The sequence below is a fragment of the Lonchura striata genome, chromosome 14 (assembly GCF_050655825.1).
Source record: "Lonchura striata isolate lonStrDom1 chromosome 14, ASM5065582v1, whole genome shotgun sequence".
Classification (NCBI taxonomy): Eukaryota; Metazoa; Chordata; class Aves; order Passeriformes; family Estrildidae; genus Lonchura; species Lonchura striata.
The window spans coordinates 15,189,706-15,213,322 of record NC_140716.1 but is presented as its reverse complement, the minus strand read 5'-3'; the positions used below and the strand labels follow the sequence as shown (position 1 = coordinate 15,213,322).

Genomic DNA, 23,617 nt, shown 5'->3' with positions numbered 1-23,617 from the left:
AATGAAACCGGGCTGGGTCAGGGAGCAGAGGGAACGAGGCAGCCACCTTGCCTAGGGCATGCTGAGGGCAGTGCCAGGGCGGGCAGGAGGTGTTCTCCATGTGCCAGGGTGGGCATGGGGAGGTGTTCTCCATGGGCCAGGGAGGGGTGAGGTGTTCTCCTGTGTGCCAGGGAGGGGAGAGGTGTTCTCCATGTGCCAGGGTGGGCATGGGGAGGTGTTCTCCTGTGTGCCAGGGCGGGCAGGAGGCGTTCTCCATGGGCCAGGGTGGGCATGGGGAGGTGTTCTCCATGTGCCAGGGCGGGGTGAGGTGTTCTCCATGTGCCACCTCGGCTCTCCAGAGCCGGACACGGAGGGAGCAGCCTGCTCCTCGGGGTGCCTGGGTGGAGGGACGGGCTGGGAGCGTGGCAGGCCGAGCAGAGCTTTCCTCCTGCCCCCATCGCAGCCCCACCCATCCTCCAGCGCATCCCCGCCCGCCGCATCCCAGCTCTCCTCCCAGCCCTGCAGGGCAGCGCCTGGAGGTGCCAGGGGGTGACAAAAGGGACGTGGGGTGGCAGTGGGTGCTGGCGACCTGTCGGACCCAGTGGTGGGCCAACGGAGAGACATTTCTTATCTCGAAGTTTACATACAAATACATCTTGTGTAAGCCTTCTATCAAACCCTAAAAGCTGCAAATCCATTTCCCACAGCAAGCCACAAGCCCAGCAGCCCAGGGCTGCATCAGCAGAGGGGTGTTCAGCAGGGCAGGGAGATGGTTCTGCCCTCAGCCCCCCGAGCACACCAACACCCAGCCCTGGCACCCCGGGACAGGGCAGGCCTGGGTGGGACAGGGCAGACCCAGAGGGGAGCCTGGAGATGGCCGGGGCTGGAAGAACCTTTGCTGTTCCTCCTGGGGGAGCTGAGCGAGGCTCTGCAGCCCCCTCCCCTCCCTTCTCCGGGCTGCGAGAGCTGGGGCTGTCCAGCCTGGAGAATTTCTTGTGGCAGCCTGAGGGCTTGGAAAAGTGACAGAGAAAAGCTTTTCCTCAAGCCACGAGAAACGGTGGTGGTTTTAAACTGGATTAGGTTGGATATAAACAGAAAATGTGCTGGGGGGATCGGTGGGAGGGGGGTGCCCGGGGATTGCCCATCCCTGGGGCAGCGAGGCTCGGGCACCGGGTGGCAGAGGGCTCCCCTGGCATCCCGGGTGGCAGAGGGCTCCCCTGGCATCCCGGGTGGAATCTGGCAGATCCGGGAGTGGACTCGAGCTCCCTTTGCTGGCGCTGGAAGCCAGATGGAGCCACTCGCTGCGCTGAGCCCGTGCGGCTCTGCCGGGAGCCGGGACCGCTCCCCCTGCTCCGCTCGGGGGTCCCTGGGGGGCACAGGGCCGCGTGTGACCCTGCGGGGCTGGGGGACAGGTGGCAGCCAGCAGCGGGCTCGGTGCGGGACTGAGCGCCCCAAAGCTTCCCCCGAGCTCCGCGGGCTCGGGGCGGCTCCATCCCCTAAAGCCGCGCTCCGGGGCTGCTTTTAGGTCTAAGGTGTGCCTGACAAGGAGAGTGAAAATCCCCCAGGGCACAGCCGGGATCTGGGTCTGCTGGGCTTGCGTTTAGTCCGGAGTGCTGGTGGAGATTCAGTGACGCCCCAAAACTTCATTTCTCAACCCGAATCTGCTTTTTGTGGTGTTGCCCGGCACAAAACTGGCTTCGTGTTCCCAGCCCCCGGAAAAAGTGGTCACTGTCACTGCTGGTGTCGGTAGGGCACCTGGCACCCAGGTTATTTATTGCATAAACAACGCCGTGTTTGCGTATGTTAATTGCCCGTTAATTGGAACGGGCTCGCTGCGGCTCGGGGAGCGCCGGTGTGATGGGTGGGGCTGTTCCCCCCCAAATCAGGGTCTCGGGGTCCGGGACGACATCCGGGGCTGTGGGATGGGGGTGCCCATCCCTGGGGTGTCCATGTGGGGCTGGGACCCCTGGGACCCGCCCGGGGAGCGGAGCTGCAGCTGCCGAGGCTCCGGCCGTGGGCAGGGTGTGAATTCGGCTCCGCCGGGTGTGAAGAGACTGTGAATTCTCATCAACGCTCCCATTACCTTAATAAAATTACTTCAGGTCTGTTAAGTTCTTTTGCAGAAAAACAAGCCGTCATTGCAGGGTTTGCTGGCTTCTCCTTCCCCTGACCCCCCCGAAACGCTCAGCCCCTGGCTCTGGCCCCTGGGCACCTTCACTGGGGGGTTCTGGGTCTCCTGGAGCAGGTGAGGAGCTCTGCTTGTCACGGAGCTGTGCCAGGGTGGCCCCTCTCCCTCTCATCTGCTGAGCTCTGACAGATCCTGAGGAGTTATTCAGAGCTTTGGGCTTTTTTGAACATTATATTGTCAAAGCTTTTTTTTTTCTGTGGGAGACAGATCCTTACCTAAACTCACCCACTCTCCAGAAATAGCAGCAATAATAAGCCTGAAATGAGGAGATTAAGAGCTGGAATTCATTCTAGAATCGTGGAAGAGTTTGAGTTGGAAGGGCCCTCTAAAGGTCTCCCAGTCCATCTGATTGTTCCCTGTTTCAGGTTTTCCAGTGTTTCCTGCATTCCCTGTTACCCTCACTCTGACCCTGGAGATTCTCAAAACACTTTTGGCTGTGGGATTTGTCCCATTCCAGCCTGGCAGGTCCCAGTTTGGAGCCAGCAGCAGCACCCAGACCAGCACAAGCCATTTCTAGCACTGTCAGGCTTGTTTCAGTGCGTGCTTTTCTTTAAAACATCTTTTTCCACACAGCAGCTCTGACGGGAAGGGGTGAATTGGGAAAGGCCTTTCCTGCACCCAGAACTCAGATCCTGGGAGCACTGGAGCAGCTCGTTGGCATGGGAGGTTCAAGGACTGTAGGAATCAAGAGGAAATTTCCTGGAAGAAAATCAGATACAGTGGGATGGGCTTGGAGCAGGTGATTGGTTTAGTGGGTTAATTATTGGGCTAATCAGCCCTTGGAATCATGGAATGCTTTGGGTGGGAAGGGACCTTAAAATCCATCCAGTGCCATGGGCAGGGACACCTCCCACTGTCCCAGGCTGCTCCAGCCTGGCCTTGGGCACTGCCAGGGATCCAGGGGCAGCCACAGCTGCTCTGGGCACCCTGTGCCAGGGCCTGCCCACCCTCCCAGGGAACAATTCCTGCCCAATATCCCATCCATCCCTGCTCTTTACTCGTTCTCAATTTCTCCTCTATTACTTTAAAAACCTTTCCCCTTGTCCTGTCACTGTTGGCCCTTGTTAAGGGTCGCTCTCCCTCTCTCCTATCAGCCCCTGGAGCACTGGAATATCCCTGCACTGGAGATGGAGGCCATCCCTGCAGCCAGGTTTGGGAGTGGTCCATAAAGGGGCTGGTTCCTCCTCCCTGGCTGCCCCGGGGATGTTCCTGAGCTCCTTGTTCCAGTGTCTGCTGTGGGCTGAGCTGGGAATACAGAACCCTCCTGGGAAGCACCACTGCTTTCCCTCCAGCAGCTCCCAGGGTGGCTGTAAGGTTTGGAGCCACCTTAAAACCCAGGTGGAAGCCTCTGGTAACCAGAGTTGGTAGCAACAGCGCTGGACCTCCCGGGAGAGGCTCCTTAGAGCTCCTTCCTTGGCTCCTCAGTCGCTGCCTGCCCAGCCCTGTGAGAGCCCCTGGCCTCTGAGCACATGGATCTTGGAACTGCTGCAGGGAAGGAGGATGTGAGTATTCTGATGGAGCACCTTGCCGCCCGAAAATCCAGCTCTGAAGGCCTGCAGCCCCTTCAACAGCACTCTGCCAGGGAAATGCCAACCACAGGGCAGAAATGCTGTGGTTTGTTCAGCTCCTGAGGAGCTGGAGGGGCTGAGCTCTCCCAGCAGCTCTGGTGACTGAGAGGCAGGGGGAGAGGAGAGCCCAGCTGGGGCTGCTCTGTGCCTGCAGGTGCAGCTGGAGGACGGGAAGCAGGAGATGCACCAGCCTGGAGACCCACAGGAGGAGATGGGGAAGCTGCCTGGCTCCAGGACAGACTTCCCAGCCAGGATGGTCCTCGGTGAAGAGGAAAAACTGAAGGTAAAACTTTGGGAGTTGGAGGGAACTGAGCTGTGATGCTGTGTCAGGCCAGTGGATCCACAGGGGGAGATCTGGGGGGAAATTCCTCCTTTGGTGGGGGGCTGTGTTGTGCTCAAACATCACACTGGCCTCAGAATCCATCCCTGGCCTTCACTGCCTTTGTCTCTCCCAGATCTCCAAAGACCTCCTGGATCTCCAGATAGAGACAAACAAAATGAAGGAGTGTTACGAGACTGAGAACTTCCAGCTGAAAACCACGGTAGCCACCTTTGGGAACAGCCAGTTCCAGCCTGCCAGAGCCTTCCCCAGCCCTGCAGCTCCACGCAGCCTGTTCACTCTGCCTGCCTCCTCCTGCCTTTGGGGGGCTGAGTTCCCCCAGCAGCCCAGGTGCCAGGAGCTCCCGGGCAATCCTTTTTGGAGCCTGTGCTGTCCCCTTGTCAGCGTTCAGGAGCACACAGAATCCCAGGATGTGATTCCATGCAGGTGCTTTATTGAGAGCTCTGGCAATCAGGGGTGCACACCCAAATCTGACTCCGACACGGCTTTCGAGCTGAACGTATTTTATATTCTATCCTTATATAACTTACATATTCATTATTAATCTTATGTTGTTCTATTGTATACATTGACATGAGTTTCTCGTGATCTTTCTTAGGTCCCTGACCACAGTTTCTCATGATTATTCCTATGATTAAACAGTAATTATATTTAATCACTAAACAATCATCACATCTAACAATTCTATCAATTATCATGTACAGGTGCAGTTCTAGCAAGTACAAGTTCTTCATGTGCTTAGGGTGTTCATTTTTCCAGGCCCTACTAAACTTATTTTTCCTTTTAACCTTAAATCCCCATGATTTTAAAGCCCCTTTGCTGTGGCCCGAGCAGATGCAGGCGCTGGAGAGGCGGCTGCAGGAGCTGGAGCGGGGCCGGCAGGAGCTGGGCGAGGAGTTCATCATCCTCAAGAGCAATTACCTGGCCCTCGGCAGAGAGCTGGACAAGGAGGTGAGAGAGGCTGCAGGGCTCATCCCAGGGCTCATCCCAGGGCTCATCCCAGGGCTCATCCCAGGGCTCATCCCACAGATCCAGCTCCAGTCACATTCCCTGCTGCACAGGAGCCTCGCTTGGCTTTCCTTTGTGCACCCCCCTCATGGCTCAGGTCCAGGGAGCACAAATTGTACAAAGGTTCTTGTTGAGGGACCTCTTAAAGGCCACCGAGTCCACAAAAACCATCCAGTGCCACTCCTTCCACTATCCCAGGCTGCTCCAAGCTCCATCCAGCCTGGCCTTGGGCACTGCCAGGGATCCAGGGGCAGCCACAGCTGCTCTGGGCACCCTGTGCCAGGGCCTGCCCACCCTGCCAGGGAACAATTCCTAATTCCCAATATCCCATCCAGCCCTGCCCTCTGGCAGTGGGAGCCATTCCCTGTGTCCTGTCCCTCCATCCCTTGTCCCCAGTCCCTCTCCAGCTCTCCTGGAGCCCCTTTAGGCCCTGGCAGGGCTCTGAGCTCTCCCTGGAGCTTCTCCTCTCCAGGTGAGCACCCCCAGCTCTCCCAGCCTGGCCCAGAGCAGAGGGGCTCCAGCCCTTGGGGATCTCCCTGGGCTCCCCTGGACTCTCTCCAGCAGCTCCAGGTCCTGCTGCTGTTGGCCCCAGGGCTGGAGCAGCTCTGCAGGTGGGGTCTCACCTGAGGGGGCAGAGGGGCAGAATCCCCCTCCTGCTGCCCATGGCAGGGCTCAGCCCAGCCCAGGGGGGCTCGGGGTCCCAGCACACACGGCCAGGACATGTCCAGCTCTGAGCTGTGACACGGCACAGCCTGGCCCTGGGCTTGTCTCCAGGGATTTGATGTAACACAGCTCCTCACATGGCCTGCAGAGCTGCCCTCAGTGGGGACAGGCTGGGGACAGGCTGGGGATGGGATGGGGACAGGGATGGGGACGGGATGGGGACAGGGTTGGGGACAGGGATGGGGATAGGTTGGGGACAGGGATGGGGACGGGATGGGGACAGGGATGGGGATGGGATGGGGACAGGTTGGGGACAGGCTGGGGACAGAACTGGGGACAGGCTGGGGACAGTTTGGAGACAGTTTGGGGACAGAGCTGGGGACAGGCTGGGGACAGGGATGGGGACAGAGCTGGGGACAGGCTGGGGACAGGGATGGGGACAGAACTCGGGACAGGCTGGGGACAGGGATGGGGACAGGGATGGGGACAGAACTGGGGACAGGCTGGGGACAGGGATGGGGACAGGGTTGGGGACAGAGCTGGGGACAGGCTGAGGACAGTTTGGGGACAGTTTGGGGACAGGGCTGTGCTGACCCCTGGCCCCGGCAGCCCCGGGCGCAGCCCCCGCGGGGGTCGCGGCGGTGCCGGGGCCGGGGCCGGTCCCTCCGCTCCGCCGGCCGCTTTGTTCCCCTTTTTTCTGCTTGGCTTGTGAACGGGTTGGAGCCGCTCTCATTCCCAGCGGCGGCGAGAAGGGGCTGGCAGCTTTCAGGTCGACAAATTTATAAAAACACCCAATTCAAAGCAACTTTCTGACGGTTCCTTAAGGGACAGACGCCTTCCCGCTGACTGCTAGCTCAGCAAAGATTAAGCAGAGGCTTTTGGACCCAGATTTGTGTATTTCTTTGGCTACTTCAATAGTCCTTCCTGTGTCCCCTCCCTCTCCCCCTCCTGCTTCTCCTTCTTTTTGAATCCAGTGGAGTGACTGACACCTCCTGCTCCCTCCCTCCCCCAGCAGACTTTGGCTGCCTCAGCTCGCTGACCTGGTTTTCCACGCCGGGAAGATGTGCAGCAGGAATGCTGCTCTGGTCCAGTGTGGATGGGCTCTGGCAGAGCAGGATAATGATCACCCGTGAGTTAGTGACCCTTGGGGAGAGCTCGTTTGCCTCCCAGCAGCTGAGAAATGGGAATTTCTCACGAGGAGGAGAACTCGGCTCTCGCAGGGGGTGATCCCACTCTTCGAGCCCGCTGGAGCACGGGGCTGAGCTCCCAGTTGTGCCGGGCTCAGGAGGAATCGCTCAGCCATCAGCAGCCTCAGCTGCTTCTTGTCCCCAAGGGGGTGCAATGTGTTTGTCGAAATCTGGATTTTCAGGCAGCTGACATCTCTAAACGATGGGTTTAGCAGGTTAAAGGTAATAACACAGTTTTCACATGGATCCCGGGATGGTTCCGAAGGTGAAAGCACGTGGATTCAGGTCTGTGCCAGACAGCATCCTGAAGAACCATAGAGTCAAGGAATGTTTTGGGGTGGAAGGGGCTTTAAAGCCCATCTCATTCCAGCCCCTGCCACGGGACACCTTCCCCCAGACCAGGCTGCTCCAAGCGGTGCTGAAGCAGGGCCAGAAGCCAGAGGTGAATTCCTTGGATGTCCTCCATATGCCGAGGAGTTTACCCCAGTTCCTTGGCTCCGACTCCCAAAAATCCCTGCCTGAAGCCAGAGAGGCTCTGACTTGGCAGCCTGGGACTTGTCGCGACATGGGCCTCTCGCTCATTATTTTCCCAGCGCGGACTTTCCCAAAGGAAATGGGAAAAGCAGCCTGCGGTTCTGCCCCCTCCCCTTCCCCGCGCTCTTCTGGGGGAGACAATGAACCTTTTACACATTCCCAATTACAAGTGCTACTTGTGACCTTGCCAATATGTTGTCATGGCTGCTCGGCGCAGGAGCAGCTCGGCGAGCTCATTCACGGCCCCTTGTCCGGGAGCAGCCGGAGCCTCCGGTTCCTTTGTGCGGGGATGCGGCACCGCCGCGGCCCCGGCCCTGCCCGGCCCTGGGGAAGCGGGACATGCCGGCCAGGCACTCGGGGCTGTTTGCTGACTCGCTGGAAATTCTTCCTTTTCAAGGCTCTGACCTTTCCCCGCTCTCCGTTTCCTTCTCCCTTTGTCCCCCAGGCTCGCTCCGGCTGCCCCCGAGGGGACCCAAACCCGCTCTGGGTTCCACGCCGGGGTTTTCCCTGGAGCCACGCCAGGCTCGGGAGCTCAGGAAAAGGCAGCGAAGCCCAACTCAAACTGCCCTTTTTGTTTTTTTTTTTTTTTTTGGGGGGGTCTAAACCGGTCCTTGTGACCCCTGCGATCAAATTGTCAGGGCTGACAGCTGCAGATGGATCGCTGCGGGCCGGGAACAAGCGGAGCTGTCTCTGCCGAGCTGTCAGGTTTCACAGCTGTATATCTCACCTCTTTGTCAGCCTCCTTTCTCCCCGCTCTCCCCCAGCCCACCCCGTGCTATCTTTTGATAAGCTATTCTCTCCACGGATGACTCAGATGACCTCTGCCTCCCATCCTCCCGATTCACTGCCATGGTAACAATTCCTCAAGCTTGTCCCCAGTCATAAACCCCTTCGGAGCTTTGTTATCTACACAGAAACCCTCCTGGGAGACATGAATTCCCCCAGTGTTCCCTCCAGATCACCTGTAACCAGCTTTTCTCATTCCGATCCTCTTTATCTTTTGGAAATGTGTCACTTGGCACCAGCACAGCTGCCTACAGGGGCTGTGGGCTGGCTGCTGCTGAGGAGAGGCGTTCCAGCCAAACTGGGAATGTCATCCGGAGGGATGGAGGGATGGATGGATGGATGGATGGATGATGGATGGATGGATGATGGATGGATGATGGATGGATGATGGAAGGATGGATGGATGGATGGATGGATGGATGATGGATGGATGGATGGATGGATGAATGATGGATGATGGATGGATGGATGGATGATGGAAGGATGGATGGATGATGGATGGATGGATGGAGGGATGGATGATGGATGGATGGATGGATGGATGGATGGATGGATGGATGATGGATGGATGGATGGATGATGGATGGATGGATGATGGATGGATGGATGGATGATGGATGGATGGATGATGGATGATGGATGGATGGATGGATGATGGATGGATGGATGGATGGATGATGGATGGATGGATGGATGGATGATGGATGGATGGATGGATGATGGATGGATGGACGGATGGATGGATGATGGATGGATGGATGATGGATGGATGGATGATGGATGGAGGGATGGATGATGGATGGATGGATGATGGATGGAGGGATGGATGATGGATGGATGGATGGATGACGGATGGATGGATGGATGGATGGATGGATGAATGATGGATGATGGATGGATGAATGATGGATGATGGATGGATGGATGGATGGATGGATGGATGGATGGACGGATGGATGGAGACCTGGCCCTTGCACTGTGGAGCCCAGCACTGCTCAAAGCTGTCCCATGGGTTTGGACATTGCTGAAGTGTGAAGCTGAGCGGCGGGTGCAGAGTGGGGGCAGGAGGGAGCTGGAGGCCTGCAGAGGTGGTGGCAGAGCTGTGCCCAGGGCTGGCACTGGGCTCTGGATGTGAGTGTGGGATGTGCAGAGGGATGCCATTCCATGGGAATAACCCCGCTGCCTGGCAGTGCATTCCCTGAGAACCCGAAAATCACCTGGTGCTCATCATCCTATCTTTGGATGTAGGAGACAGAACTAAAATGAAAATTTGATTTGGGGAGGGAGTGCCTGCCTGGAGCACACACCAGGAGCAGCAGGGATGTGCTGGCCAGAGGGGGATTTCAGAAGTTCTTTCCTTCTTGTTTGACCTTGCAGGTGATGAGGAACGAGGAGCTGACCCAGGAGCTGCTCAGCCTGGCCAAAGGGAGCAGCCACCCCCCTGGCTCAGCCCATCCATCCTGCCCGGGGCTGGGAGGAGGGGGAGCAGCAGGACACCCCCGCTCTGCTCGGCGGGGGAAGGTAAGGGACTCTCTGCCCCTGCACCAGCCCCTCGGAGAACAGAGACCTGCCAGCCCCCTTCTCCTGTCCTCCTCTCTCCCTAAACCAGCCCGAGGATGCAGCTGCCTCTGAACACGAGCAGCAGGAGCTGCAGAGAAACGTGAGTGAGCGGGGGTCTGCTGCAGGATCCTTGGGAAGCAGAGGGGGATTGATTCCGGCTGCGGCTGGCACCTCCCGCTGCTAACTTGAGTTTTGTGCATCAGCTGATGCCTCGATTCATTTGAAATCCTTTTTTTAAACCCTGCAATGGCAAAACAAGACAGGAATAACTCCAGATGTGCAGGCAGAGCTGAGGAGGGCAGAGGTGATTCCCTGGGTCCTTGCCCTGGCAGGGGGAGCACATACAGGAGCTTAGAAGCCAACAAGTGCAGAGGACACTTTCTTCCTTCTTTCTCACACTTGAGAACTCTGGGGGTGATGCAGCACCCAAAACGGAGAGCACGGAGATGGTTCCTGCCTCCTCCCCATCTGCAGCCCTTGCAGAACCAGCTTGGGCTCCGCCACCAGCTCCTGCTGGGAATCTGACTCTCAACGTGAGCGTTTCCCTCGGGAGAGCGACACATGTGCACCTCCACGTGCCCTGGCTGTGCCTCAGACACCATTCCTGCCCGCTGCAGGGCACCAGTCCCTCCCACTCAAACCAGTACTTCCCCCAGCACGTCACTGCTCAGCTGGACAAGTGCTCAGCTCGAGGTTCTCCTCACTTTGTCCTCTCTTCACGCAGCCTTCTGCCTCATCTTCCTCTTCGTTTGTCCCTCAGTTGCTTGGAAACCAGGATCACATAAAAGTGGAGCTGGAAAAACTGAAGAAAACGCACGATGAGCAGCAGCAGAAGCTGGAGGAGCGAGTGTGAGTGTCCCTCTGCTTGGCCAGGCGTTTGTGGGACTTGTTGCAGCTGGATTTGACCCATGGGAGCAGGAGAGGGGCAGTCTGCCCTGGGGGGTACGGGGAAGGAACGAGGCCTGGAAGGAAAACCAGATGTTTTCAAGGCTCTTCAGAGCTGCCAGATGAAAGTTGGTGGTGTTCAGGGACACCTTGAAAATCCACTCTCTGTGACACACAGCCAACAAGTGACACCCCAGCCCTTGCCCACACAGTGGGTTTTCCATCACCTTGGAGTGGGGTTAGTGTCCCAGGAAAGGCTGCCCCAGCAGGAATGCTACAGACTCACCCCTCTGAACACTGGGTGCTCATCCTAAGTGGGGAGAGATTTTGTGGCACTGGTTTTACACATATTTGGATGCTGGCAGCTGCTGCCGGGAGATTTCTGTCATTCCAAAGTGCTTTTCTTCCCAAAGCTGGTTGTGTTGGACCTATGGAGAATCCCAGAATGGGTTGGGTTGGAGGGGTCCCTAAAGCCCATCTCATTCCACCCCTTGCCATGGGCACGGACACCTTCCGCTATCCCAGGTTGTTCCAAGCCCCGTCCAGCCTGAACTTGGACACTTCCAGGGATGGAGAAGGAGTTTGGGCAGCTCAAATAAACCCAGTTTCCCGCTGTGTGCGCAGGCTGGCGCTGGGGAAGGAGCTGCAGGAGGCGAAGGGAGCGGCCGGGGACAGCCGGCACAGGCTGGCGCAGCAATCAGCGGTGAGCTCGGGCTGCCTTCTCCCCTCCGCCTCCTCCTGGGCTGCCGGGGCTGCGGTGCCCTGAATCCAGGTGCTCCTGCAGCTCTCCCTCTCCGGGGATTGTGGCACACCGAGGTTCTCCCCGTGCGGTTTCCTCCTGCACGTGGTGGAAGTGCTGCTTGCAGAGCTGGTGGGAGGAATTTTGCTCGCTGGTTTTCAGAAAGAGTTGGTGGAATCACCGGGGTTGGGGGTGGCAGATGACAGAAGGTAGCAGGGGAATAGGGATTATAAACATTTCCAGGAGGTTCCTCTGAAAATCCAGGACCTTCTCAGCTCTAGTGAAGCCAAATATGTGAAAATGAAGACCCTCAGCTCTTACAAAGTGTCTCAGCTCCCGCTCCTCGGCTGGAGGACCAGGCCAGCAGGATTTTTGTTTGCTGTGCCAGGTGCTGCTCACATCCCAGGGCCAGCTCCGGGAGGTGGAGGCGGAGAACTCCCGGCTGCAGCTGCAGCTGAAGGAGCTGAACGAGGAATATCGCTCCCGGCTGGCGCAGCACATCAGGGACCTGGCGGTGGGTGCCCACCCGGGGCTCTCCTGGCTCACCTGGGAGGTGCCACAGATCCATGGGATATCCTGAGCTGGAAGGGTTCCACAAAGATCATGGATCCAGCCCCTGGTCCTGCACAGACACCCCAAATCCCACCCTTGGCATCCCTGAGATCATTGTCCAAGCACTCCTGGAGCTCTGGCAGCCTCAGGGTTGTGCCCGTTCCCTGGGGAGCCTGGGCAGTGCCCAGCACCCTCTGGGGAAGAACCTTTCCCAAAATCCAGCCTGACCCTGCCCTGGCCCAGCTCCAGCTGTTCCCTCAGCTGTCTCCATACTGGCACCCTCCTCTTGTAGGCTGCTGCCAATAAATAAGAGTAAATACATAAAGAAAGGGGTTTTTAAATCCCTGTAATCTGACCAAGAAAAGTCCCAGCAGAAGCTCACCAATAATTTTGTGTGGCCCTACAGGAAATCTGGGTGTGTGGGGGGGGCTGCCACAGAATCATGGAATGGGTTGGAAGGGACTTTAAATCTCATCCAGTGCCACCCCTGCCATATCCAGGGACACCTTCCACTGTCCCAGGCTGCTCCAAGCCCTGTCCAGCCTGGCCTTGGGCACTGCCAGGGGTCCAGGGGCAGCCACAGCTGCTCTGGGCACCCTGTGCCAGGGCTGCCCACCCTGCCAGGGAACGATTCCTTCCCAATATCCCATCCAGCCCTGCCCTCTGGCAGGAGGAAGCCATTCCCCCTGGATTTCCCTCTCTGTGCTTTTCCAGAACTACATGGACAGCAAACCCAGCAGCGTGACAGGACCCAGCAGAGCCCCAACTGGCCACGCTGCCATGAAGAACTTTGTGGACAGCATGCTCGGGGACATCCGGGCTTCCTACAGGTCCCGGGAGGAGCAGCTGGCTCGGGCAGCCCGGGGCTACAAGAAACGCATGAAGGACTTGGCCAAGAAGCACGAGAACCTGCTCATTGCCTACGGGTAAGGCTCAGCCTCTGCTCCTCAGGGCTGGGAAAAGCTGGGAAAGCCCCAGGACACCCATCCCCTGCCCTAGAAGGAGGTGAGGGTCTGGAATGCACATTTATCTCCCTGCTCCTGGCAATCCGGGATCAAGCTGCCTCCAGCTGCACATCAGGGTGCTCTGGACCCCACGGAGCTGCTTTGCACATATGTTCCTCCCACTTAGAATGCAGGGTGAGAGATGGATCCCGCGGTGGATGGTGTGGAAATGCAGAGGTACCACAAATAGCTCCACCTCCCAGCCCGGCCCTGCAGCGCCCTCAGCTCTCTCGGCAGCTTGGGCTGTGGGAAGCAGCAGAAATACTTGTGGTAGGAAAGCCACAAATAGCTCTAGGACAAGCTCCCTGCAGAAGCTCTCCCAGGGCGGGCAGGAGCGGCAGATCCAGCGCGTGGCACACGGAGGAGCAGCGGGGCTGCCCGGTGGTGTCCCCGAGCAGGGAGCAGGGACTGAGCTGTGCTCTTGCAGGCTGCAGCGGGAGCAGATCCGGACCCTGGGCACCAGCGCCATGGACTGTGGCCCTGCTGAGCTCCACTTGTCCATCACAGACCCAGAGCTGCTGAGCAACAGCTCCCGGGAGCTGAACCGCCTGCGGCACGAAAAGGCAAAGCTGGAGACGCAGCTCCAGGAGCTGCAGCAGGTGGGGAGGGAGCTGGGGCTTGGTGGGAAGGGTCCCATCAGCCCCTTCCTTAAGGCATTTGTAGGATTGGTTAGGTTGGAAAAGCTCTCCCAGATCAGCGAGTCCAACCGTTCCCCCAGCACTGCCAAGGCCACCACGGAGCCGTGTCCCCAGGTGCCACCTCCACGCTCTCCCTGAGGGTTTGCTGTGCCTGTGGCACAGGCAGGGAACACAACAGTCATCTCCATGTGGCAGAATCATGGAATACTGGAATGGTTTGGGTTGGAAGGGGCCTTAAATCCCATCTTGTTCCACCCCTGCCATGGACCTTCCACTGTCCCAAGGTGCTCCAAGCCCTGTCCAACCTGGCCTTGGACACTTCCAGGGATGTGGAAATGTCCTCCCACTGGGCAAATGTGGGTCTTGATTTGCACAAGATGCATTTATTTAGAAATTCAGACAGGAGACCTGAAACCTTCAGACTGTACAACCCATGGTTTCCTTGCTGTGGCACTGGTGGCTGTGGGAGTGCTGGGATACCTTGTGCCACTTCCAAGGGCACAGAAAAGAGGGATAATGTCTTTTTACATGTGCAGACAGTGACAGGACAAAGAGGATGGATTTAAACTAAAAGAGGAGAGATTTGGGTTGGATGTAAGGAAGGAATTACTGGCTGGGAGGGTACGCAGGCCCTGGCACAGGGTGCCCAGAGCAGCTGTGGCTGCCCCTGGATCCCTGGCAGTGCCCAAGGGGAGACTGGGCAGAGCTTGGAGCAGCCTGGGATGGTGGAAGGTGAGGGGGTGGGATGGGATCATCCTTAAAGCCCCTTCCAGCCTAACCCATTCCATGGCAGCATTCCTGAGAGTGGCAGGATCTGGGGTTGAATGGGCTCATGGTTACAGGAATTCTGTTCTTCCTTTGCCTCCAGAAAAGCCTGAAGGGAGCCTCTGCCTTTCCAGCGCCTCCGGAGCAGTGAGTGCTGTTTCTTTCTTGGGATATCTGCCATTCCAGATTCTCGTGGATGTGTGGATTGAAGGATCTTTTTTTGCCTGGCTGGGGGCAGCAATAAGCAGGGAAAGGGAGCTGCTGGGCCTGCTCTGGGAAGAAGAGGCAGCTGTCCCCTCTTCCTGCAGGAAGAGATTTCCTGCAGACAAGGTCACTGGGCCTCGATCCAAGAAAGCTCTTAAGCACATATTTGATTTAATCATGTTTTTAGCCCCACTGACCTCTTTAAAACCGAAGTTAAGCATATGCCCAAGTGCTTTGGTGGATAACCTGGTGGATAACCACCAGTTTGGGATGGTCCTGGTTTTCCTCCTTCCCAGCCCAGGAGTTTGGCTGGAATCCTTTGGTGCCACTGTGCTGACACCTCCCTGGCTTCCCAACAAACCCTGAAATTGCTAAATTTTGATGGGTCTCTTCCTCCTGCTCCATTATCCTGCTAAAACTCAACCAGCTATAGCTGTGGAGAGGTGGAACAAAGCGCAGGAGAAACCTGAGCTGGGTTTTTTCAGCCCTTTAAAAGACGTGGTCACCTAGAAAACATGTCAAATATTCCATTAGCTGGATGCCAGCACTGAGGAGTGGGTGAGTGCCAGAGCCCCTGGCCTCTGGAGGGGTGTCTCAGGCACAAGCTTGAGCCTCAACCAGCTTCTGTCATGTGTTCCACACTGAAAATAGCAGTGGTCCGTGAGGAAATGCAGCAATTTGGGCAGACACTGCATGAGCGGGGCATGCAAAGTCCAGAACCTGAATTTCAGTGATGCATCTCAGCATTTGGGGTTTTCTTAGCTGCCCTGAGACCCATGCACTCCAAATTCTGCTGGGTTAATCCGTGCCATCCCCTTGCTCCTCCAGCTGAGACAGGAGCCCTGGTGCAGCTCCGAGTCCCTGTGCCTCTGGCTTTGTTGGAGGGTGGGTTGGGATGGGGCACCTGGAGCCCTGCTGCTGGCACTGCCCTGGGGCTCCCCAGCAGCACCAGCTCCCTGCTGAGTGTTCCCTTCTCCTCTGGCTCCCACGGGGACCCAGAGGGGACACGGTGCATTCCTGCACAGCCCCACAGCCCAAATTCCCCCAGCTTCTCTGCGGGACCTGTGTTCTCCTCCCGGGGGCTGGACAGGCTGGGAAGGGCTTTCCCAGGCCAGGCTGGGCACACAGCTCACCTCTCCTGGTGCTCGGTGCCCAGCACGGCGCCCTGCTCCCGAGGGCGAGTGCCAGCCCCTGGCACCCAGGGCTCCCTGAGCCAGCACGGTCAGGGCTCTTCTGTCACCCCGATTCTTAAGATTTTCTAAGTTTACATTCTGTTAGAAAACTTTCTCACACAATTTTCTATAAACAACATATTATTTTACATTCCTTCATAAAGGTAAAGAAACTTAATATACTGGTAGTTTACCCAATAAAAAAATAACACATTCACTCTCCAATCCACTGTCACCTTTAAAAAAATATATAAAAATTAGAATCAAAAAAGAACCCTTCTTCTTTTCCTCACTAATAGCAGGAACTGGCGTTGTGCTTTCACGTGTCCTATAGCAACACTCTTCTGCCTTGATGTGGTTTGGAACAGCCCCGGCCGTGCCTGGGGAGCCCCAGGCTGTGGGCAGGGCTGTGCCACACGCCCTGGGGAAATCTGGGCACTGGGAGAGGAAAGGTTCCCGTTCTGGGCATGAGGGTGGGGCGGGCACCGGCTGCGTGGAGCTGTGTGACCTGCACAGGGGCTGGATTTGTGTCTGGGCATGACCCCAATGAGCTTTTCTGTCACAGGCAGCTGGATGAGGAGGGCTGGGCAGAGGTCAGGAAGAAGCTCCGGGAATTCACACTCAACACCCAGGTAAAAGTCTGGAACAGCCCATTGGAGGGCAGGCTTATCTCTCAGCCACAGGCAGAGATGTGCTGCTCAACTCCTGCCCTGGGGCTGCTCCAGGCTGGAGCAGGAAACTTCCATGGAGTTATTCCCACACAATGTCCTGAGTGGGAAGGGTCCATTGGGATCATCCAGTCCAGCTCCTGGCCCTGCACAGACACCCCAACAATCCCACCCTGGGCATCCCTGAGATCATTGTCCAAACCCTCCTGGAGCTCTGGCAGCCCTGGGGCTGTGCCCATTCCCTGGGGAATCACTCTCCATGGAGCCTTGCTGTGGCTTTGGCCTCAGCCCTCCAAGCAATGCTGGCAGGTCCCAGCTGCTGGTGCCTCCAGGCTTTACTGTCCCCGCTGCTAAAGCAGGGACAGCAGCCTCTTGTCACTCCTCATTTCAGAACAACCTTTTGGCATCTCTGTAATAAACTGGGGCTGATTGCTGCCCTGTGCTGGCACTGCTGGGACATCTCCAGTCCTGGGGGCAGTTGTGGGCCACCCATGACAGGAAAGGACATGGAGGGGCTGGAAGGGGTCCAGAGAATGGAACAGAGCTGGGAAGGGGCTGGAGCATCAGGAACAGCTGAGGGAACTGGGAAGGGGCTCAGCCTGGAGAAAAGGAGGCTCAGGGGGACCTTGTGGCTCTGCACAACTCCTGACAGGAGGGGACAGCCTGGGGGAGTCAGGCTCTGCTCCCTGGGAACAGGGACAGGAGGAGAGGGAACAGCCTCAGGCTGGGCCAGGGGAGCTTTAGGTTGGATATTTGGAATATTCCTTCATGGAAGGGGTGGTCAGGCACTGGCACAGCTGCCCAGGGCAGTGGTGGGCTCCCCATCCCTGCAGGGATTTAAAAGCCGTGTGGATGTGGCACCTGGGGACATGGGTTAGTGGTGGCCTTGGCAGTGCCAGATTAACACCTGGATTCCAGTGGGCTTTTCCAACCTACAGAATTCCACGATTCTTTGATTCTATTCAGCCTGGTTCACGTCTAGGCTGAATCTGAACCAGCTTTCCAGTTTGGTTCCTGCTGGCTGCAGGGATATTCCCTTCCATGTCCTGCCTTCCCCTGTCCACAGCAACCTGAGGGAGGGCTCCACCACTCCCTGGGCATGTAAAGCCCATTCCCTGGGCATGTAAAGCTCATTCCCTGGGCATGTAAAGCCCACTCCCTGGGCATGTAAAGCCCATTCCCTGGGCATGTAAAGCTCATTCCCTGGGGATGTAAAGCCCATTCCCTGAGGATGTAAAGCCCATTCCCTGGGCATGTAAAGCTCATTCCCTGGGGATGTAAAGCCCATTCCCTGGGGATGTAAAGCCCATTCCCTGGGCATGTAAAGCCCATTCCCTGGGCATGTAAAGCCCATTCCCTGGGCATGTAAAGCCTATTCCCTGGGCATGTAAAGCCCATTCCCTGGGGATGTCAAGCTCCACACCTGCGTGGGGCCTATCTCTGTGGTCAGAAGAAGGGAGATGTTGTGGCAGAGGGGTTGGAGTGGTGGGGAAGTGGTCAGAAGGTCGGACTCACACAGCACAGAGGGGCTGAGCGCCTCACTCCCATGGCACAGATCTCCTTTTTTCCACGTTTTCTCCATGTTTTCTTGGCCCTGCAGGAGGACCTGGAGCAGCAGAGAAGCCAGCTGCTGACTCGGGCTGTGGCTGCAGAGGAGCAGGTGTCGGAGCTGCAGGGGTACATCGATCAGCACCTTGCCAGGTGAGATGGGGACCCCTCTCCAGGCTTGGTGCCAGCTCCCTCCCTGTGCCCACTGCCAGCCCTGCCACCGCGCTGCCAGCACGGCCCATGTCCCACTGCTCCTCCAGCTGTGCAGGCAGCTGCCACCACCCCTTGTGCCACAGGGCAGCAGGACAGACACACCCCACACACCACTCGTGTCCTTCCCCGTGTGCTCACCCATCCTTGGGAGGAATCAGGATCATGGAATGGGTTGGGAGTGACACAAACGTTCATCCAGCTCCCCTGCCATGTCCAGGGACACCTTCCACTGTCCCAGGCTGCTCCAAGCCCTGTCCAACCTGGCCTGGAACACTTCCAGGGGTCCAGGGGCAGCCACAGCTGCTCTGGGCACCCTGTGCCAGGGCCTGCCCACCCTGCCAGGGAACAATTCCTAATTCCCAATATCCCATCCATCCCTGCCCTCTGGCAGTGGGAGCCATTCCCTGTGTCCTGTCACTTTATGCCATTGTCCAAAGTCCCTCTCCCACTCTCTGAGTCTCTTTAAGCACTGGAAGGGGCTCTAAGGTTTCCTTGCAACCTTCACAGGCACTTAAAATCTAAAGCCTAATCTAAAGCCTGAAACCTTCAGAGTTCCTCTTTTCACAGGTTCTAACCCCAGTGCTCCCAGCAGCCCTGATCTGTGTTCCCCTCCCAGGGCTCATCCTGCCCTGGAGCAGGGAGAACAGCAGGGCAGGGAGAGGACAAGCAGGGCAGGGGTGTCAGGGCATGATGCCCCCGCTCCTGCTGTGCCTGCCCAGCTGTGGGCTCAGCTCAGGCTCTGCCCTGACCTGGCACAGCCCAGGAATGCCTTTCCTTTGGGAAAAGCAGCGGGACCTGCATGCCAGGCTCAGCTCCTGGCACGGCTCATTGCCCGGGGACCTTGAGTGGTGACACGGGCACTTCCACACTGCTCATTGTGAGTGACAGTGGCACTTCCACACTGCTCACTGTCAGTGACAGTGGCACTTCCACACTGCTGTGAGTGACAGTGGCACTTCCACACTGCTCATGTCAGTGACAGTGGCACTTCCACACTGCTGTGAGTGACAGTGGCACTTCCACACTGCTCATGTCAGTGACAGTGGCACTTCCACACTGCTGTGAGTGACAGTGGCACTTCCACACTGCTCACTGTGAGGGGTGACAGTGGCATTTCCACGCAGGTACAAGCAGGAGCTCCTGCGGCTGAGGAACACCAGCGAGGTGCCCCTGGTGCCCGGTGCCAGCCACGAGCCAGAGCAGCCCCAGCTGTGGGAACAGCCCACCCCAAGGGAGGTCTGTGCTCCATGGGCTGCCAGGCAAGGATCCTCCTCGGGCTGGGAGGTGGGAACGGCGAGAGGAACCAGGTGGGTGTTTGTGCTCCTAAATTCACAGGACTAAAATGAGACAAGTGCAGCTCATCCGTGCCCATCAGGCTGCAGGAATTCTGCTCTCCCCCGAGCACCCCTTGGATCCCAGGCAGCTCTCACTGCTGGGCTCCTGCTCCTGCTGGAACGCTGTTCCTGGATGAGACCTGGACCTGGACCAAGGGCTGCTCCTGCCTCACTCCCCTCCCCTGGGAGACAGCGCCAAGGCTGGCTCAGACCAGGATTTGTTCTGGGCTTGGACAAAGGGATGAGCTGCTCTTTCACTGTAAGGGTGGTGAAAGGCTGCCCAGAGCAGCTGTGGCTGCCCCTGCATCCCTGGCAGTGCCCAAGGCCAGGCTGGACAGGGCTTGGAGCAGCCTGGGATAGTGGAAGGTGTCCCAGCCCATGGCAGGGGGTGGAACAAGAAGAGCTTCAAGGTCCTTTTCAACCCAACCCATTCCATGATTCTGTGATTCTGTGGTGGGAAAACCCCATTTTCCTCTGTGTTTGAGTGGAAAATGCAATATTATATTGATGAGCAGGGCAAAACTGATCCTGCACAGAGCAGAGCTGGAAAGGATGGCAGAGCAAAGCCAGGGGCAGCTGCTGCTCCAACTCCAAGACCATCCAGCAGCTCAAAGACAAAGCAAAAACCTCAGAGGAACAATCAACCAAAGCTTTATTTTTAACACTTAAATTGAAATAAAGCAGCAATCATCCAAAAAGAAGCACCGGAGCTTCATCCCTTAAATCCTGCGTTAACCCCAGGATTTCCAGGTCTGATTTTCTCCTCCCTTGCTTTGCTCACACTCTGGAAAAATGAAAATCTGCCACCCTGCGAGTCCCCAGGACAAATGCTGGCCGAGCACTCTGTCCTAAGCCGAGCCAAGGGCTGGAGTGGCTCTGCCCCTCAGTGCCAGGCTGCAGGAGGCTGCTGTTAAGCCAGGCTTAGCCAGGCTGGGCTCAGATCTGGCTTTGCTGGGCGCTGCCCTGCACCTCTCGCCGCACCTCCTTGATGTCATAGGCCCAGACCTGGTCCAGGCCCTGGCCCAGGGTGCTGCTGGGGGTCCAGCAGGGGAAGGGGTAGCGCCCGGCCACCACCCGCGCGTCGTCGGGCAGCTCTGCCAGCAGCTTGGTGGCCAAGGGAGGTTTCTGGGGAGAGAGACACAGCCAGGACAGGCAGCCTTAGGACACGGTGACACAGTGGCAGTGCCACCAGGGAGCGTGGGGAAGCTGCTGGGACATCAACCCTCCAGAGCACAGGGCTGGTGCTGGGTAAGGCTGGGACTTTGAACAAGCCGTGAGCAAAGGGACAAGAGGAATTGCCTCAAGTTGCACCAGGGGAGGTTCAGGTTGGATATTGGGAACATTTCTTCCCTGAAAGGTGAAAGGCACTGGCACAGCTGCCCAGGGCAGTGGTGGGGTCACCATCCCCGCAGGGCTTTAACAGACAAGGATGTGGCACTTGGGGACATGGCTCAGTGTGGCCCTGGCAGTGCTGGGGGAATGGCAGGACTCCATCCCAGAGGGATTTTCCAACCTCCATGATTCCATGATTCTATAAATCCAAATATTGCGTAGCACCAAACCACTCAGCCACAGAGATGCTCACTTGGCCTTATTCCATCCCAGATCCCCTCTCTTTCCCAAAAAAAGTCCCCTTGAGCTGGCCCAGAACAACTCAGGGTGTGAGGGGCTGACTCACCACGCTGGGGGCCAGGAACACGATCACGTTGTGGCAGTCTGAGAGATTCACCTTAAAAGAGAAGGAAAAGGGGAATAACGAGCAACAGGCAGAGCAGGAACAACTGTTTGAGTGTCCAAACCTTGTGGGTGATCTTTGGAACCCTGGAGGGAGCAAAGATGCCACAAAAGATGTGGGATGGGGAAGGGTGGGTGTGAAAGCAGCACGTCTTGGGAAACACCTGCCTCCAGCACCATCCCAGACCCACATTCCCTGATGGATTCTCTCTGGTCAGGCTGCAACTACCTCATGTCAGCCTGAGAAGCTCATGTCTGCAGGTGAGCCTGTCAGCAGCACCCACACCTCTCCTCAGAGCTGCTCCAAGCAGCAGAAGTGGCCATGGGCTGCCCCAGCTGGCATTCCCTGGAAAGGACGATGGATTTCCACCTCCCAGAAGAAGTGTGGGATGGGGCAAGCAGTCATGAACAAATCCATCCTGGAGATGCAAACAGAGCTCTGGCCCCGCCCTGAGCACATCCAGACCCTCGGGATGCTGTTACCTTCCACAGATCCTTCTTCAGGAAGGAGACCTTCCCGTGGTACCCAGCCTTCCAGGCACGGTAGTTGGCCAGGCAGAGCAGCCAGGGGTTGAGCTCATAGCCCAGGGCTGGCCTCAGCCCCTGCTTGTAAGCCTCGAGCACCTGGAGAGGGAGAGAGGGAGGGCTGAAAGCCAAAGCACCTCCATGCTTTGGGGCAGGATTTGGGTGGGCAGGGGCTGCTGCCCAGCTCCACTCACCCCATCCTGCTGGCTCACAGGCAGGGTGACCTCGGAGCTCAGCACCACCCAGAGCCCTCGCTGCCACCCTGCTCCCTGCATGCGTCTTTTAGGGCTGCCAAAGACCACCTAGGGCCATCTAGAGCTGGCCTGGACCACCTAGGCCTGCCCAGAACCACCCAGGGCTGTTTAGAGCCACCTAGGACCATGCTGGGTCACCTAGGACCACCCAGGACAGTCTAGGACCACCCAGGACACTCATTAGGAACACGCAGGGACACCCAGCACAACCTAGAACCACCTGCAGCTGCCTGAGACCATCGGGGACCCTCTGGGACCACCTGGGATGGTCGTGGACCGCGGCCAGGAGGGCACCCAGCAGCACGGCCAGCAGCCGGGCGGGGGTCTCCCCTTCACCCCGCCGCTGCGTGCCGCCCCGCTCCCTGCCCTTCGGCCACCCCAAAGCCCCGGGAGCCTTACGAGCCGTCCGTCTCCGGAGCCCAGATCCACGGTCTTGCCGGCGCGGCCCCGCAGCAGGGCCAGGCTGTTGGCCACCTGCCGGGGGCTGGAGGGCTGGAAGGGCACCTGTGGGCACAGCGGGTCAGGGGCGGGCGGGCAGAGGGGCCTGGGTGGGCAGAGGGGGCCGGGGTGCTGGGGAGGGCCCGGGGTGCTGGGGAAGAGTTCGGGGTGCTGGGGAAGAGTTCGGGGTGCTGGGGAAGAGTTCGGGGTGCTGGGGAAGGAGTCGGGGTGCTGGGGAGGGCTCAGGGTGCTGGGGAAGGGCTCGGGGTGCCGGGGAAGGGCTCGGGGTGCCGGGGAAGGGCTCGGACAGGAGGGATCTGGGGGTGCTGGGGAAGGGCTCAGGGTGCCGGGGAAGGGCTCAGGGTGCCGGGGAAGGGTTCGGGGTGCCGGGGAGGGCTCGGGGTGCTGGGGAAGGGCTCGGACAGGAAGGATCTGGGGGTGCTGGGGAAGGGCTCGGGGTGCTGGGGAGGGCTCGGGGTGCTGGGGAAGGGCTCGGGGTGCTGGGGAGGGCTCGGGGTGCCGGGGAAGGGCTCGGGGTGCTGGGGAGGGCTCGGGGTGCTGGGGAAGGGCCCGGGGTGCTGGGGAAGGGCCCGGGCAGGAGGCCCCGGGGTGCCGGGGTGCCCGGTACCTGCAGGCGCAGCGGGACGCGGCGGAAGCCGGGCATCAGCAGCACAGCCCAGGTGGCCCACACGGCCGCCCCGCTAGCCGCGGCCAGCGCCAGCAGCCCCCGGGCGCCCAGCGCGCCCCCGGGCCGGGCCCAGCCCGGCTCGCCCGGCTCGCCCGGCTCCCAGCCCGGCTCCCAGCCCGGCTCCCAGCCCGGCTCCATGGCCGGCGGAAGGGCAGGGCGGCACGGCCGGGCCCCTTCCGCCGGGAGCGGCCCCGGGCGCCGGGACACGGCGGGGCACGGGGGACATGGAGACGGGACACCGGGACACGGGGGGACACCCGAGGGGACACTGATACGGGACACGGGGACACGGGGGAGCGTAGGGACACGGCCCGGGACACCGGGACACGGCCCGGGACACCGGGACACGGGCCGGGACACCGGGACACTGCTTGGGACACGGGGACACGGCCCGGGACACGGGGACACGGGCCGGGACACGGGGACACGGGCCGGGACACCGG

At 58.7% G+C, this 23,617-nt stretch overlaps 2 protein-coding genes across 9 annotated transcripts; one reads left to right on the top strand and one right to left on the bottom strand.

Annotated features, from left to right (window-relative positions):
* The first annotated feature begins 1,425 nt into the window (after window positions 1–1,425).
* On the top strand, window positions 1,426–20,236 carry CCDC78 (coiled-coil domain containing 78). Of its 8 annotated transcripts, none has more exons than XM_085592548.1 (16): window positions 1,429–3,669; window positions 3,890–4,018; window positions 4,191–4,277; window positions 4,910–5,026; window positions 9,631–9,774; window positions 9,863–9,913; window positions 10,574–10,662; window positions 11,224–11,401; window positions 11,826–11,951; window positions 12,704–12,915; window positions 13,421–13,592; window positions 14,500–14,543; window positions 16,338–16,404; window positions 18,041–18,141; window positions 19,326–19,508; window positions 19,577–20,236. In XM_085592548.1, the coding sequence occupies exons 1-16, from the start codon at window positions 3,637–3,639 to the stop codon at window positions 19,893–19,895; spliced, it is 2,052 nt and encodes a 683-aa protein (XP_085448674.1). In that variant the 5' UTR covers window positions 1,429–3,636; the 3' UTR covers window positions 19,896–20,236. The 8 variants fall into 8 exon arrangements, with proteins under 8 accessions (XP_085448679.1, XP_085448674.1, XP_085448675.1 ...); XM_085592556.1 differs by having other exon boundaries at window positions 1,431–3,669; window positions 19,326–19,437; window positions 19,537–19,714; XM_085592550.1 differs by having other exon boundaries at window positions 1,432–3,669; window positions 11,323–11,401.
* On the bottom strand, window positions 20,171–23,327 carry ANTKMT (adenine nucleotide translocase lysine methyltransferase). Its single transcript, XM_085592566.1, has 5 exons — window positions 23,115–23,327; window positions 22,448–22,552; window positions 21,753–21,893; window positions 21,214–21,264; window positions 20,171–20,660 (listed from the first exon to the last, which is right to left on the bottom strand). Exons 1-5 carry the CDS (start codon window positions 23,310–23,312, stop codon window positions 20,472–20,474), a joined length of 684 nt encoding a protein of 227 aa, XP_085448692.1. The 5' UTR covers window positions 23,313–23,327; the 3' UTR covers window positions 20,171–20,471.
* Between the last annotated feature and the right edge of the window lie 290 nt (window positions 23,328–23,617).

Bases quoted from the DNA above. Each gene is read 5' to 3' on its own strand.
- CCDC78 (XM_085592548.1), top strand. From the start codon at position 3,637: ATGGATCTTGGAACTGCTGCAGGGAAGGAGGAT. The intron at 16,405-18,040 runs GTAAAAGTCTGG...TTGGCCCTGCAG, and splicing joins AATTCACACTCAACACCCAG to GAGGACCTGGAGCAGCAGAG. The intron at 18,142-19,325 runs GTGAGATGGGGA...ATTTCCACGCAG, and splicing joins ATCGATCAGCACCTTGCCAG to GTACAAGCAGGAGCTCCTGC.
- ANTKMT (XM_085592566.1), bottom strand. From the start codon at position 23,312: ATGGAGCCGGGCTGGGAGCCGGGCTGGGAGCCGGGCTGGGAGCCGGGC. The intron at 21,894-22,447 runs GTAAGGCTCCCG...CTCCCTCTCCAG, and splicing joins GCTCCGGAGACGGACGGCTC to GTGCTCGAGGCTTACAAGCA. The intron at 20,661-21,213 runs GTGAGTCAGCCC...CTCTCTCCCCAG, and splicing joins TGTTCCTGGCCCCCAGCGTG to AAACCTCCCTTGGCCACCAA.